Source organism: Octopus bimaculoides, chromosome 6 (genome assembly GCF_046866305.1).
Source record: "Octopus bimaculoides isolate indiv1 chromosome 6, ASM4686630v1, whole genome shotgun sequence".
NCBI lineage: Eukaryota > Metazoa > Mollusca > Cephalopoda > Octopoda > Octopodidae > Octopus > Octopus bimaculoides.
The window spans coordinates 93,596,268-93,610,773 of NC_142933.1; the positions used below are offsets into that span (position 1 = coordinate 93,596,268).

Genomic DNA, 14,506 nt, shown 5'->3' on the forward strand with positions numbered 1-14,506 from the left:
TGTCATTCATACACACAAGCATTTCACATTCCACAGAATAAGTTTGCTTCATTTCCTTCCAGCCTTTGTAAATTCTTTGCATTCAGGGCCTATGTCTTGCCACTATACAACATTGCACTTCACATACAAGCATCATATATTCTCTGGCAGACAAACTCTTTGTTGCTAGCCAAGTTAATAGGTCCCTAACCTTTTTTCACTCTGTTTCCACCTTTGCTACTGTTTCTGAACACTCCTCTTCACTCTCAATTAGGTTATCTAGGTAACAAAAGCTAACAGTTAAATCTGGGGTACTTTCAGCATTTGAAAGAATCTACTTCACATGTACTGTTATCACTGACTGTACCTGTGCATATGCTGCATACTAAGTCTATTTTCTCTGTCAGCCTACCTGTAATTACACTACGCTGCTAGTGTATTCATAGTTTACACTCGGTGTAATGTAGGAAATTTCAGCTTGCTTCTTTTACGCATATCAGACATGACAATTTTCTTGATGACAGCAGGGTCTTGTGTTTTTCACTAGAATTTTAGTCCTTACTATGTTTACTTTAAGATCTTTTGATTCTATTTGTTTTCATATCTGGAATTTCTTCAAATCTTCTACAATTATGGGAACTAGGTTTCAGCATGTATGAGTTCCTATGGGTAGTTGGTTTTAGACTTCTCTGTTCAAGCCGTAAGTTCTATAATAAACATTATTAATATTAGTATTAATATTCAACAGTCACCATTTGCATTTAAATCTATTGGTTTTATGAGAGCTAGAGAAAAATTTTTTTACCTAATTAAAGTGCAGAATTCACTGATGACCTTTTATCAAACAAATATTTTTATCAGTCTTTATATATTTTTATATTCCACAGTATTTGGTATATGGTATATTCGGAAGTAGACTCTTATTGCTGTTACTTTTTCAATTGAGATACATGTTTGTAATGTAAAAATTTTGCGTATTTTGATAAATAAAATGATCAAAGCTTACCTAACTTAAATGCCTATCATTATGGTAGGTTAGGTAAGACAAGGTTAGTTCCTGTATGAAAATATTAGAATATGTATTCTTGATTATGAAGTCTTAGTTGATATTTTTGGTAGGCTTTAATCAGCCAAAATATAATTTTTTTCTTGCAATTTATATAGGTAGAGGAATTTTTGTTTTACTTCAGTAAAAGTGAAACAGCTGTTTCATGTGGATATGAACATTTTATTAAAACCAAACGTTTTTTTTTAATACTTTGATGTGGGATTGATACCCCATCTTTGATTTTTGTGGGCTAGCTGAGTTGAAGTTTCTGGTTATAGTAATACTAGCATCATCTCCCTATTGTAAACTTTTTATTAATATTGTTAACAGCTAAGTGGGATACTAATTATGACAAGCAATGTAACAAAATTAGGAAAGTTAGTTCAAGTGGCTATTCCTTTGTTTTTCATTGCTGGCATGGGTTGGAGAGAGATTTATTTGAGATAGTATTTTTCAACCAGTTAGACTTCCTGTTGTCAAACCTTATGCATTTTTCAAATTAGGGTTTTTTTTTTACTGGTCTTTGAAAGTGCAGAACTATATGCTATGTAGTTAGTAGGGAATATAAACATATCCCTTAGATGGTGTCACACAGAGATGAACAATGTCAACATTCAGGCACATACATATGGTGGCTTCAATACAGTTTCCACTCTTCCAATTCCACACATAATGCATTGATCAGTCCAGTGCCCAAGGTACCATACCAAGGGATAGAACCTGAGACTATGTGTTTTTGAAGTAAACTTAGTATCCACACAACTATGCCTATGCCACTCTGTGGAAGAAGAATAATGCAGTATGCAAATGTTGTAAATGTATTAACAAACATGCAGAAATCCACTCTAATCATAAGAAATCTGTAAGATATAGAAATAGTACCAAAATACAGAAGTGTTAAATTTAATGTATAAACAACATATTACTGCAGTATTCAATTAGTAGATTATTAGATTGAATTAAGTTACAGAGAAGATAGTAGAGACAAAAAAGTTCTAAGATCAAACTAAATGCCTGAATTACAACATGAAGAATGTTATTCTTCAGGTTTTGCATGATGAGTTTAGCTGACAGCTTAAAAATGTCAAAATGTTTATTGGCAAATCAACTGATATAAGTGTCATAAAACTAATTTGTTTGCTTGCAAGGTAATTTTCCTATAAGAATTATAGTGTAAACATTCTTTTTAGAGATAGTTCGTTTTTGTATTAGCAACTAGTAAAATTATTTATAATGCAACTGAAATTTTTGTAATAATGAACATTTATATCAGTGCTTCTCAAACTTCTTTACCTATTGTCTCTTTTCTTTTACTCAGACTTTTAATGCCTCCTTGCTATGATTCAATGCTATTTTCCTCATTTTAATGTACATTAACATAATATTAAGAAAGAGTAATTCAGCTCTGGATACTAGTTTGACACAGTTGACTACTTACCATAGCACTACCATACCAAAAGCAAATACTATAAACATGCATAGTATACATTTGGTTTGTTTATTTACTTATTCACCTTCAGAAGTCTATTATTATTTGTTGATGTTGTCATTGTGGCTAATGAACAGTTTATCCATATTACATTTAAAATTTTTTTACAGCTAATATTTAAATAGGAGTCAATGATTAGAAAAACTACAAATGCATCTATTGCCCCCCCCCCTCCCTTTATCTCCAATACCATGTAAAATACGTATACCCTTGGTATTTTCAATTAATTTCAAAAATAATGAAGATGGAGTAAAATTATGTTATCATTATTATGGAACATAAATTACATGAAATCTTAATGGAAGATTTCAGTTTATGTGACTTTAAAACAGGAAGTTTGTACAATAGAACCAATAGAAGTCTTGGGCAGGGTGGGATCAAAAGGGTTACTATGACTACCAGTTTGATGTGGTGTTTGATAATTCACTTGAGCAAAGTTTCTGAATGTAAAGAATAGTGTATCATTATGCTTTACTTGGATAAATACTGTATGATATGGTAGTGGTGTCATCAGTTAATAACAACAAAGTTCCACTCAATGACCCAGATAAAAAGGAGGCTTGGCTGCAAAATATCGAATTTTGCAAATGGTTAATTCCAACAATACTGGAATGCAAGGCATTGTATAGAGATACCAGTTGGGAATTTAAAAAGCATTTTTTGACATCCATTTTCTTCTGCATTTATCCACATAAGCTGGCTGTCCTTTCCTTCTTTCATATAAAGAGTTTTGTCTTTAAATGTTCCCCTGTTTAATTGGGGCCAAAATATTTACCATTCTGAACAACTTACATCAGTTTCACTTATTCACACTTCTGTCTGAGCTACCTGTTTTTCAAAGATCTTATTTCTCCAAATTCATTGCATCATCTGATTATTGCCTCATCATTTTATTTACTTTACATTAAAATATCTAACAACCACTGTCAATGCACCTTTTGATCTTTTAAGTCATAAGCTGACTTTCCATTGCAATAAATGTATTTTACCCTTGACCTCTTTGATATAGCTAAATGAGTAAAATAGAACTACTTTCAAAGTATGACACTTTAGATTTGTCCATAAGTACAGCTTATAATCTAGCACACCTTCAATGATCTGCAGAAAGCCATATTTAAGTAGTTCTTGCAAAATTTACTATAGTTGATGCCTAAATGGAAATTCCCTCTATTAAAAACTGATAAAGGAATTTTATTAAGCGAACAAAGGATGGTTTTATATAATGTACAACCCACTGATTGATTGCCCTTTTATATGCAATTGTATATTGTAGCTTTGTGTCAGAATGATGACAAATTTACTGAATCCTCTTAACCTCTATACCTTCACCCATATGGCTCTATCAGCACTATTCTTGCTAAAATTACATTTGATGCTTGTTTCGCTCCTAATATTTCATTGTGGATTAATAAAGCAAATACACTTATGCAATTTCATTTCTAGTCCACTTATTATTGTGTTTGCATAGCTTCCAAGTTGGGTAGAACAGATTCAATGGTGTTTCAAATATCATCCTGAAATGGTTTGAAAGCAGTGTAGTATCTGTTCTGTATTTTGATGCTGTTGATTTGAGAGCTATTTGTCAAGTTTTTGTTGCATGATTAATTAGATGAGTACCAGTTGCCTAACTTATCAAGTTATGTTTTCTTGAGAATTAGCAATAATTGTTCATGATTAATATTTAGTTTGAGCTGTTGGTAGCAGAAACGAGAAAAACAGGAAAGAGGACATTCTAGAAAAATTTTAAGGTTTTATGAAGAAATCTCACAAGGACTATAGGGAAGTGACTCTGAAGTATAAGTATGAATTGTTGTAGAAGGGTAAGGAAAAATTGTTGCTAATGACGTCAGCACAAGCTACAAATGGAGCAACTTGAGAGAAAGCTTTCAATTCAGGATGTTACTGGCAAAATTACTTACCCAAAGGCTCAACTGATCAGATGAACTTATTCATAGATAATTTTGCCTGAAGCGTCATGTGCTAACAAGGCTAAAGATATATGACTTTTTTTTTTTTTCCCTTGAAAGAGAAATGTCTGAAGTTGTGCTAGACAGACAACTTCTCAGATTGTTGTAGGAACTCATTACTTGTGATTGTCCTTGGATGTTTTTTGTATATTGATGAATATTGATTTATCAGTTTTTTTTTTCTCTCTTGTTTTTTAGTAGGTACATAATTTTGATTTTTTTTCTATATTTTAGAGTAATGAATGAGTACTAGGCTAAATCAAAAAAGAGTATTTCAGGGTGATGGCTGTGTTAGAATTTAGATATGATGAACTGAGTTGAGAGCTACAGAAAATTTACCACTTATAAATGTTGAGATTGGTGTTAGAAGGGAAATTTAAGGAACGTATTTTTAGACAAAGTATATAATAGATATTGCACCTTATGCCAAAAGAGCTACTATTTTGAGTAATGATGTATAAGATGATATGGAAATGTTGATTGAAGTTTTCTTGGCAAATGTCAAAAATGCATTGTAATGGGAGGTGGGACAAGAGTTGGAAAATCTGCAATGCTCTTTATTCATGAGTGATGTTTATATATCATATTATAATTAAAAATGTTTAGGATGTGTGTCTGCATATTTTTCCTATTTATTTTATTGAATTTCCTGTGGATATACAATGAAATATTGGTAGAGTATTTTTAGTTGATAAAATTACAATTTAAATGCTATATAATATGAATTTATTATTTTCTAATTGGTGTGGTGGAACAAATAAATGAATTAATTGAATGCCAGACAGAATGTTTTGTGCTAGTTCAATTTGGCCTCTTATTTTTCTGGGGTTGATAAGTATCAATAAGGTACTAAGGTTGATTCAATTGACTACACTTCTCTTTTAATATTTGCAGAACTATGTCTGTTAGAAATTACTCTTCTATATGATTTTATACAATTTATGACTTTGATCTTGAAATTCATTTGATTTAGAAAACAAGACTATTTATTTATAGAGTTTTATTAATTTAGAATAAACTTAATTGTTTTCCCTTTCTACTCACTTTTAGATGTTGTCTTGCTTTTTTTTTTATGCAATCTTTAAATATTGTGAATGTTTCAGAACAAAACAAGCATTTGCTATACATACTTTTAAAACAATATTGTAATGTTTTACTGACAGGGAATTTGAACTAATATCATGTTTCTAGTTCAACACTTTTCATGCAAAGCGAGGAATGTAAACATTCACAGGCACACTCATATGAGTACACACACACATGTATGCACACACGCACACACATAGTGAACTTCCATACAGTTTCCATTTACCAATTTATCTCTCAAAGTATTGGTCTACACCAGAAGACACTGCAAAGTGAGGTAGAACTCAAGATTAAATAACATGCCTGCATCTATAATACAGATAGCTATAGTTCATAGACAATGTATAGCTGCTATACATTTTGCATCAGTTCTTCATAGATATTCTCCACTGTAATTTCAGATGACATATACTCTTTTGCAGGGTAGCCATCTCTGTATTAGAACATGACTTGAGAGGTCTAGGTTTGTAAAATATGACTTAAGTGGAATTTTAAAAATCTTTTAGAAGAGTTGTGATAGAAAATTATTGACAATGTTTTTGTAGAATTCTCTTTCTCTCTTACGAAGGTTGGCTGAAAAGTTCATAGGCTGACCAAGATGCTCTCATTGAATGTGACCAAATGAGGTTTATTTTTCAGCATAGTCCCCCTTACAGTCTACACATTTCTTCCATTTGTGTTGTAGTGCTTGGATCCCTTTGGTGAAGAAGCTTCCATCCTTTTGGCCCCCCAAAAAGTCATCAACAGCAGATATGACATCATCACTGTGACACTGGTACCCATCCAAGTGTTTTTTCCATATTGGGGGTCAGATTATAGTCAGATGAGACCAAATCAGGAAAATAAGGAGGATGATAAACCAGTTCAAAGCCATAGTCATGCACCACAGCCATTGAAACCAAGGACTTGTGTGCTGGAATATTGTCTTTATAAAACAAGACCGCTTTTGTCAGTTTTCCTGGGTGTTTGGTTATGAAAGCCTTCCATGACTGCCTCAGCAAGTTGGCATAGTACTTTCCATTGATGGTGTGGCTCTTTTGAAGATAATCAATAAATGCAATGTGTTTTGCATCCCCAAAAACAGGCCATCACCTTCCATGTAGATGAAATGACCTTGGTCTTCTTTGGAGTAGGTGAAGAGAGGTGTTATCACTGCATGGATTGTCTCTTTGTTTCTGGCTGAAAGTGATGAACCCAACACTCATCCTGGGTTATGAAACATTCTGCCTCAAGTAATGTCATATTTTCCCATAATGTGACTAGCCTAGTGTGCTTTTGATCAGGTGTCAGAAGACGTGGCTCTCACCAAGCAGAAACCTTCATCATGCCAAGTACATTGTGCAGAATATTCTCAACTTTCACATATGCTAATAGCATTGGCTATTTGATTTATATTCAGTTGCTTGACATCCATCATCATGTGCTGAACACGATCAATGTTTTCCTTGATGGTAGCCATTGCAGGATGTCCAGACTTTGGGTCATCTTCAAGACTCTCCCTTTCTCTCTTAAATTCAGCTGCCTAATTTTGCACTGTTGATAAAACTGGAGTGTAATCCCCTAATGTATCAATCATGTCAGCATGAATGTTCTTGGGGAACTAAAGCCTTTTTCTGCAGGTACTTGTTAACATCACAATACTAAATTTTGTCCATTTTCAAGAGAAGTTGCTACTAGTTACCTGGAAAGAAACAATGCGGTTATTATAAGAATAGCTGAAATTAATGTATGCAAGATTTCACAGCTTACTCCTTCAGTGTCAACCTATGAACTTTTCAGCCCATCCTTGTATTGGCAAAGTTTTCCAGTGTCGCTTATTGATTATATTAGCAATGAAGTAATTTTCCAAAGAATCAGATCACAAAGATAACAAAGCATTGTGACGGAGAGCTGAGTATAATTATTCATTATGCTTACCATACATTTGACACCTTGATGTTGTAATGCAGTGGAATCTGGAAGGTCCTATTTAGAAATGTTGAACAGGCGTAGGAGTGGCTGTGTGGTAAGTAGGTTGTTTACCAACCACATGGTTCCGGGTTCCATTATATACATATTACATAAACTTTTGTTTGCTAGTGTAAGTGGAGGTGTAAATATGTGGCAAGACGTTTGCTTCCCAACCACATGGTTCCAGGTTTAGTCCCACTGCATGACACCTTGGGCAAATGTCTTCTACTGTAGCCTCGAGCCGACCAAAACCTTGTGAGTGGATTTGGTGGGTGGAGACTGAAAGAAGCCCGTCGTATATATTTTGCTGGCGCCACATAAAAGCAACCATGCTGGTGCCATGTAATAAGCACCTAGTACAATCTGTAAAGTGGTTGGCATTAGGAAGGGCACCCAGCCATAGAAACTATGCCAAACAGACACACAGAGCTTGGGTAGCTCTCTGGCTGGCCAGCTCCTGTCAAATCATCCAACCCATGCCAACATGTAGAATGGATATTAAATGGTGATGATGATGGAGGAGGTCAGAATCTGAGAGCTGAGATTCTGTTAAATTTGTAATGTCTCAGTTTTGAAAGAGTTTTAAGAGAATTGGGTATTTTCAAGTTGACTGTTTTTGTTAGGATATGGGCAGTACCTGTGAGAACAATTTCTTTTGTAGTTCTGGTACTTTGGGTTTCGTGGTATTTAGCCATAGTATTTAAGAACACTATTTGGTATTGTTCCCTCTTATGATAACAAGTACAGTTGTTGTTCTTAGAAACCACATTTTTGAAACTTCTATTTCAATGTCCTTATATTTACTTTTCAAATGTTTTTGCGGAAGTGTTGCAATCTGCTGGGATTGACATATCTATGAGCAGATATGTGTTGTCAGTGTAATTTTTTACCACAATATCTGATATATTGGCTTGTACAGTATGATCAGTTTGACTACTAAAATCCTAAGGATATCGTTATTTTTGACTACTTTGGCAGGCTTGTGTTCCCACCAGCTCTTCTCATTTGGGAGTCCAGACTTACAGCATATGATCCAGTGCAAATACTGGCCAAGTTTTTCATGGCAATTATCATATTCATGTGAGGTTAACATAAAACATCCAGAAATTATTATTGACATTAACTAGATAAGAGGTTGGCAGAATCATTAGTGTGTTGGACTAGCAGCATTTCTTCTGGCTTTTTACATTTTGAATTCAAATTCCACTAAGGTTAGCTTTGTTTTTCATCCTTTCAGGATCAAGTACTGGGGTCAATGTAATCAACCCCCCCCCTCTCCTCTCACAGTTACTAGCCTTGTGCCAAAATTAGAAAGAATTATGATTAAATAAGTCTTCATTATTGATATGTGTTGAAGCAAATTATAAATAACTGCTTATAACACTTTGGAATAAAAGTTACTTGGATGTAGGGGGGGGATGTGGAAAGTTTCCTGTTTTTCTTTCTGATAAAATTAACGCATTTAATTTAATGGCAGTAAGAGTGTGGTTGCTTTAGTGTATTTGGCAGCATGTCTGTCTGGGTTACTAAAGACGCATGGCTCATGTCTTCTAGGCATCTTTCATCCTTTTTTCCATTCTAGGGATGTTTAACCTAATGTATTTAAGTTATCATTTATCACTGAATTCACTTTAAAACACATATTCGTTGGTGGCTCTCTATTTGAACTCTACATTATTATTGTTCAAAAGCCTTGTCCAACTTTGCCTTTAATCCTTTCAGGATCAATAAAATAAAACACCAGTCAAGTACTTAGGTGGATGACATTGACTTCTCCCTTCCTCCTCAAAATTGGTGGCCTTTTCCATGAGCCAAAAACTTATTACATTTATGTATTTGTTCTGCAAAACTCTTGCGGAGACATATTAGATTAAGTCATTGAAGAGGTCACAGGATGTGTGACAAAAGAGCTTTGACAAAGAAACAAAAACTTATTATTACATTCTTTCATTTGCATAGTGATGATCTTATTAACAATGGATCACTTAATTGTCTCTGTATGAAGCTGTATAACCTCATATAGACAGTACTTTCCACAGGATATTTAATGTTCCCAAAAGTGTTATTATTGTCTTTCATTTTACTATTTTTGGCATTTTTCTTTGTTTATCAATGTTTTTAAAAAGTCCACTTTTCTCTGTTAATTTTGCCTCATTAATTAATATCAATAACTTGTACCTCTTTGTAACTTAGTTTGTGACCAAATTATAGTAATGGAATTGTTGATAGGGCCCAACAATTTTTAATAGCAAGTTTTGAACTGGTAAATTTTTTATAAAGCTCCTAAATTCAGTATTAGTAAACCTATCTACTTGAGATATCTCATTGGTTATATTCATCTCCTTAAGCCTGCCTTAACAAAAAGAGAAACAATAACATCTGTAACTTTTTTGCAAAAGACTATGTATAATCATTTGTTGTTTGTATAAATCTGAAGAAGTCTTGAAAAGTATCTAGGTATTTCTTTAGACTTACTAGTAAATTGTCACAGCTATGTCAGTAAGATTTAATGAAAATGCTTTCTTAGAAATGCTTAAGACATTCCTGTGTTATCCTAAAACTGTTTTCCATGTTTTGAGTATGTTCAAATTGTAATTTCTTGCTGTCAGTAGGTCAAACATCAATGAAACACATGTCCATAACACTGCAATTTGTCTTATGCTAGATATGCACAGCCACAAACATGTCAAAGATTTATGTGTAAAACTTGTCAGATATTGATTAGTAGATATCATTCAAAATTTTATTGATAGTATATGTCTTCAAAGTGTTACTTGTATTATTTCTGATCTTTATATCAAGCAATTTACTAGGCACGTCATTTTAGAACTGCCAGGTTGTGATATGTCTTTTTCCCTTCTACATGCTAAGATATCAGAATTTATTCCTATTAATCTCTGTCTAGCTAATCTGATATATTCAGATGTCATACAAAACATCTGTTACTCTATGATTTCTATTCTTCTTGCTTTGAGAGTCTATTATATCAGTCAACTTTCTTTCGATATATATTAATATCTCAAGCTATTGTCTTCACTTGTCTCAAACTTTCTGTTTTTTTTTCTTTAAGTGCCTCATTGTCCATAACTTGTATTTCCTCTCAGCTACATTGTAAAAGTAAAATATATCATTTTAAGATAGCTCAATATAAAGTTGCGTATGAATGTAGATATTTTTACTTGATTCTTAGGAAATTCATCTAAAATCATATATAGCATAGAAAAGGTTAAATAGCTGTAGCACTTAGACATTATACAAATTTGGTATAATCAGTAAAACACTGAATGAGTATTATTTTTACACGACTGTTTCTTTAGGTCATTAAGTAAATCCATTATATATGTATTACATAAGCTTTTGTTTGCTAGTGTAGGTGCAGGTGTAAATATAAGGCATTTGCTTCCCAACCACGTTTCCAGGTTTAGTCCCACTGCATGACACCTTGGGCAAATGTCTTCTACTATAGCCCCAGGCCAACCAAAACCTTGTGAGTGGATTTCGTAGACAGAAACTGAAAGATGCCTGTCGTGTGTGTATGTGTGTGTCTCTCTCTCCCCCCTCCACTTGACAACTGTTGTTGGTGTGTTATGTCCCCATAACTTAGCAGTTCAGCGAAAGATACCAATAGAATAAGTACCAGGCTTAATAAATAATAAGTACTGGGGTTGATTCATTCAACTAAAATTCATAAGGGTGGTGCCTCTGCACAGCAGCAGTCTAATGACTGAAACAACTAAAAGATAGTGTAATTAGATGCCTCAGTAAAATTTGGATATTTAAATGATTTTCAAAGCAATTATTTTACAATCAGTCTATCATTTAATAGAAGGTTATAGGCTTTTCTATGCATTGGCCATAAGTGGTGCTGTTGCAAAAAAAAAAAACAAATCTGCAGTGCTGGTTTGGGATCAACCAGGCTAACTTACCATTGGCACACTTCATGAAAGTGAAACTTTGATGGTGACTTAATAGCCTGGCAGTTTATTTCTAAAGGAATCTTTGCTTCGGATGTGTTGGTTTTTGGTCTATTTGAGGAACATGCAGTCTATTTTGCTATCCAGAGTGGTAGTGAGACATGATATATCTGTTTTGTCTTTCAATCTTATCTTTGGAAATTCTTATGATACTGATATCAGAGATGTAAAGAGTAGGTTACTTCGTCCTTTAGTACAGAATTTTAATCTATCTTATCTATTGATATTGCAACTGTTTGTGTAATATATAGTTTGTTTGAATTTGAATGATAATGTTTATAAATTTTGTTGTATCAGTTTAATCTATTGTCAAGATGTTTAAATGTTTGCTGGACATGATGTTTGAGAAACTTTATGGATTGAAGCAGATTTTACTTTTGATGTGTAGTAGTTTATGAGTGTATGCAACCTTTCATAATGTGGAGTTCATTATTTTGGAGGGTGTGTGGCTTCAGATTGGTCAAGGAGTACTTTGGAATCCAAGCAGACCTTTTAGTATAGTTAAGATAAATCTTCTGCATTTCTTGAAAGCTAATGGTAAATTTTCTTGGCCAGATGTGCCAGCAAGTACTTTGTGTATGTGTGTGTGTGTGTGTGTGTGTCTTTCTCTTTTAAGTAGCAAGAAGATAGTTTCTATGCAGTGTTCACTCTTTGGCATCAGCCAAAATCTCTCTTGAAATATTTCCCTAAAGTCTCTGAACTAGGAACCTTTTGATAGTGAGTTTAAATTTTAGAGGCACATTCTCATGAGAGATATTATGCCCATGGATAAAATACTGATCAAATGAAGTTCATCTCAAAGGAACAACATATATTATAGTAAAATCTTTCATGAAGAAATAGCATCAGGTGTGCCTTTATACTTAGTATGTAGAGAAGGAATTCAAGAGAATGTAAGTAATAACTTATCTGCATAAGGTGTGGCAGCCTGAAAATAATTAAACTCTTAATGTTTTGTAAATTGATCATCAGTGCAACTTCAACAATGCTTCCAAATAACAAATTATGCTTTTTAGGCAACTTCCTAAATCTTGTGCTTGGCATTTAAGTGATAACTATAAAAGAATTTCAGAATGGTTACTTAAGGTTTAGGGTATTTCTGCTGTTCTTGTAATAAATAGAATTTCTATTTGTACATAGCAGATAAGAAGTATGTTGGATTATATAAAGCATGTGGTGAAATCCAAAGATGTACTAATTAGAGAGCAGTAATCTGCTGGGTACATTAAGTGAAATTTATGATGAACCAGCAGCTAATTTTCAAGGAACTACTACTAGGCATGTAGCATAATGATGTTGGTATAGATATACCATGAGGATAAATAATATAAAATTCTAATGAACTTGTGATAATTAACATCAAGAAGTTTCCAAACTAGGCCATTTTTGTTGCTAAGACAGAGATCATCTCTGATTAAGCAGATCTATGATCAAAAACTTTCCAGCTATGACTGTCTTGTCTTCTTTGCAGGCATAGTTTTTGGGGGGTTGCATTATTTTCAGGTCCACTAAAAGGTTACTTGAATAATGTTCGACTTCTATTTTAGCAAGTCAGGGGATCTTGTACATGTTGATTATTAGGTGAATTAATCAAATAAAGAAGAAAAAAATATTCAAATTGGAGTTTATAAGTGAAAATTTATATATTACTAATATATATTTAATATTTATTGACAATAAAATTTATATTTTATTTCAATAAACTTTCCATTGTAACAATTTGTAGAAAGTAAGTCAAACAATGCATTTATGATATCATTTTCCTGAAAAATATTTTATCTTTGAAATTATACCAGAACTATATATTTTTCATATTGCAATGGTTGTTTTGTATATGCTTTTATGCAGTTTCTTTAAAATGGGAGTTTGAGATGAATATATATATTTTATTCAGTATACTGCTTTGTAATGCTTATTCTATATTGGTTGGACTTATCTTTATTTGTGGCTGTGTTTATATTTCTTTTCTATTTAAAAATTTATTTTTTATTATCCTTTTTATTGTTCATTAGAGGTTCTTCTTTATTGCTATGTCTATTTTGAATATAAAAAGTAATTGAAAAATTAAAGATATTAATTCTTTTAGAATGAAATTTGTATGAATAAGATACATGGAAATGCTGAAATACACATATTAGGTTTTTAGATCCAAGATTTTGATAGTTGTCAATATTTTTTTACCTTAGAACTAAACTTTTTACAAGCAAATTCATTTTTTTTATGCAAATAAAATTATTTTAAAATATTAAAAAACTTGTTATACTTAAGAATAACCATTCTAAGATTTCTTTTAATGTAGCAAATATTTTAAAAACTACAATAGTTAAAGATCAGATCATATAGTGTGTTGCAACATAGTTTTTTATTGAAAATATATCTATGAAATATAGAACCTATAATAAGTGATAATTATTTAAACTCATTAAAAAAATACATACATATGATATGGTGTTGATGGTGCTGCTGTTGCAGAAATATGTAAGGAAAAACACATAAATTGTGATTGATAAACACCAACAAAGCACTAATTTGATTGTATTTTTTTCCAATAATTGTCACATAGTGTGCAGTCAGATGAGGATATTGAGCAAGGAAAAGATGGGAAAAACAGCAATAAAATAAGGTAAGCAAGCAAAAAAGAAAAGAAAATGAGATATTTTTTTAATGACTAACCCTCTAACAAATATTACTAACAATTTTCTTTGGTTATTTAAAACTTAAGTCACTGGTGTTCACATGAAGTGAAAAAGAAGTTTGACGTTTTGTCCATAGTATGAAACTAGCATCTTGCAGTGCATAGTTTCTAATTAGCATTAACAATAGCCGGATAAGTAAATGTATAACGTGCTGTATTTGACTTTACTTTGAGCAGAAGTTTACACAATTTTTACATTTAGTTTTTGTTTTATGTTATGGAAGTATTGTCATAATAAGCTTAATAATTTCAAAGATTGTAAAAATTTCCTGCTAGACATTATCATTAGAATGTGTATTTTCAATTCATATAATTATT

General features: G+C 32.5%; 1 protein-coding gene across 50 annotated transcripts in view; it reads left to right on the forward strand.

Moving 5' to 3' along the window:
- LOC106880734 (uncharacterized) overlaps positions 1 to 14,506 on the forward strand; it is a 207,169-nt gene that overhangs the window by 23,370 nt on the left and 169,293 nt on the right. For 45 of the 50 annotated variants that reach the window (XM_089354281.1, XM_089354306.1, XM_089354277.1 and 42 more), the window contains one exon: positions 14,057 to 14,116. The exons of the other annotated variants lie outside the window; for them this stretch is intronic. In XM_089354281.1, the coding sequence (XP_089210407.1) occupies positions 14,057 to 14,116 (60 nt within the window). The remainder of the gene's footprint in view (positions 1 to 14,056; positions 14,117 to 14,506) is intronic. 50 annotated transcript variants of the gene reach the window in all.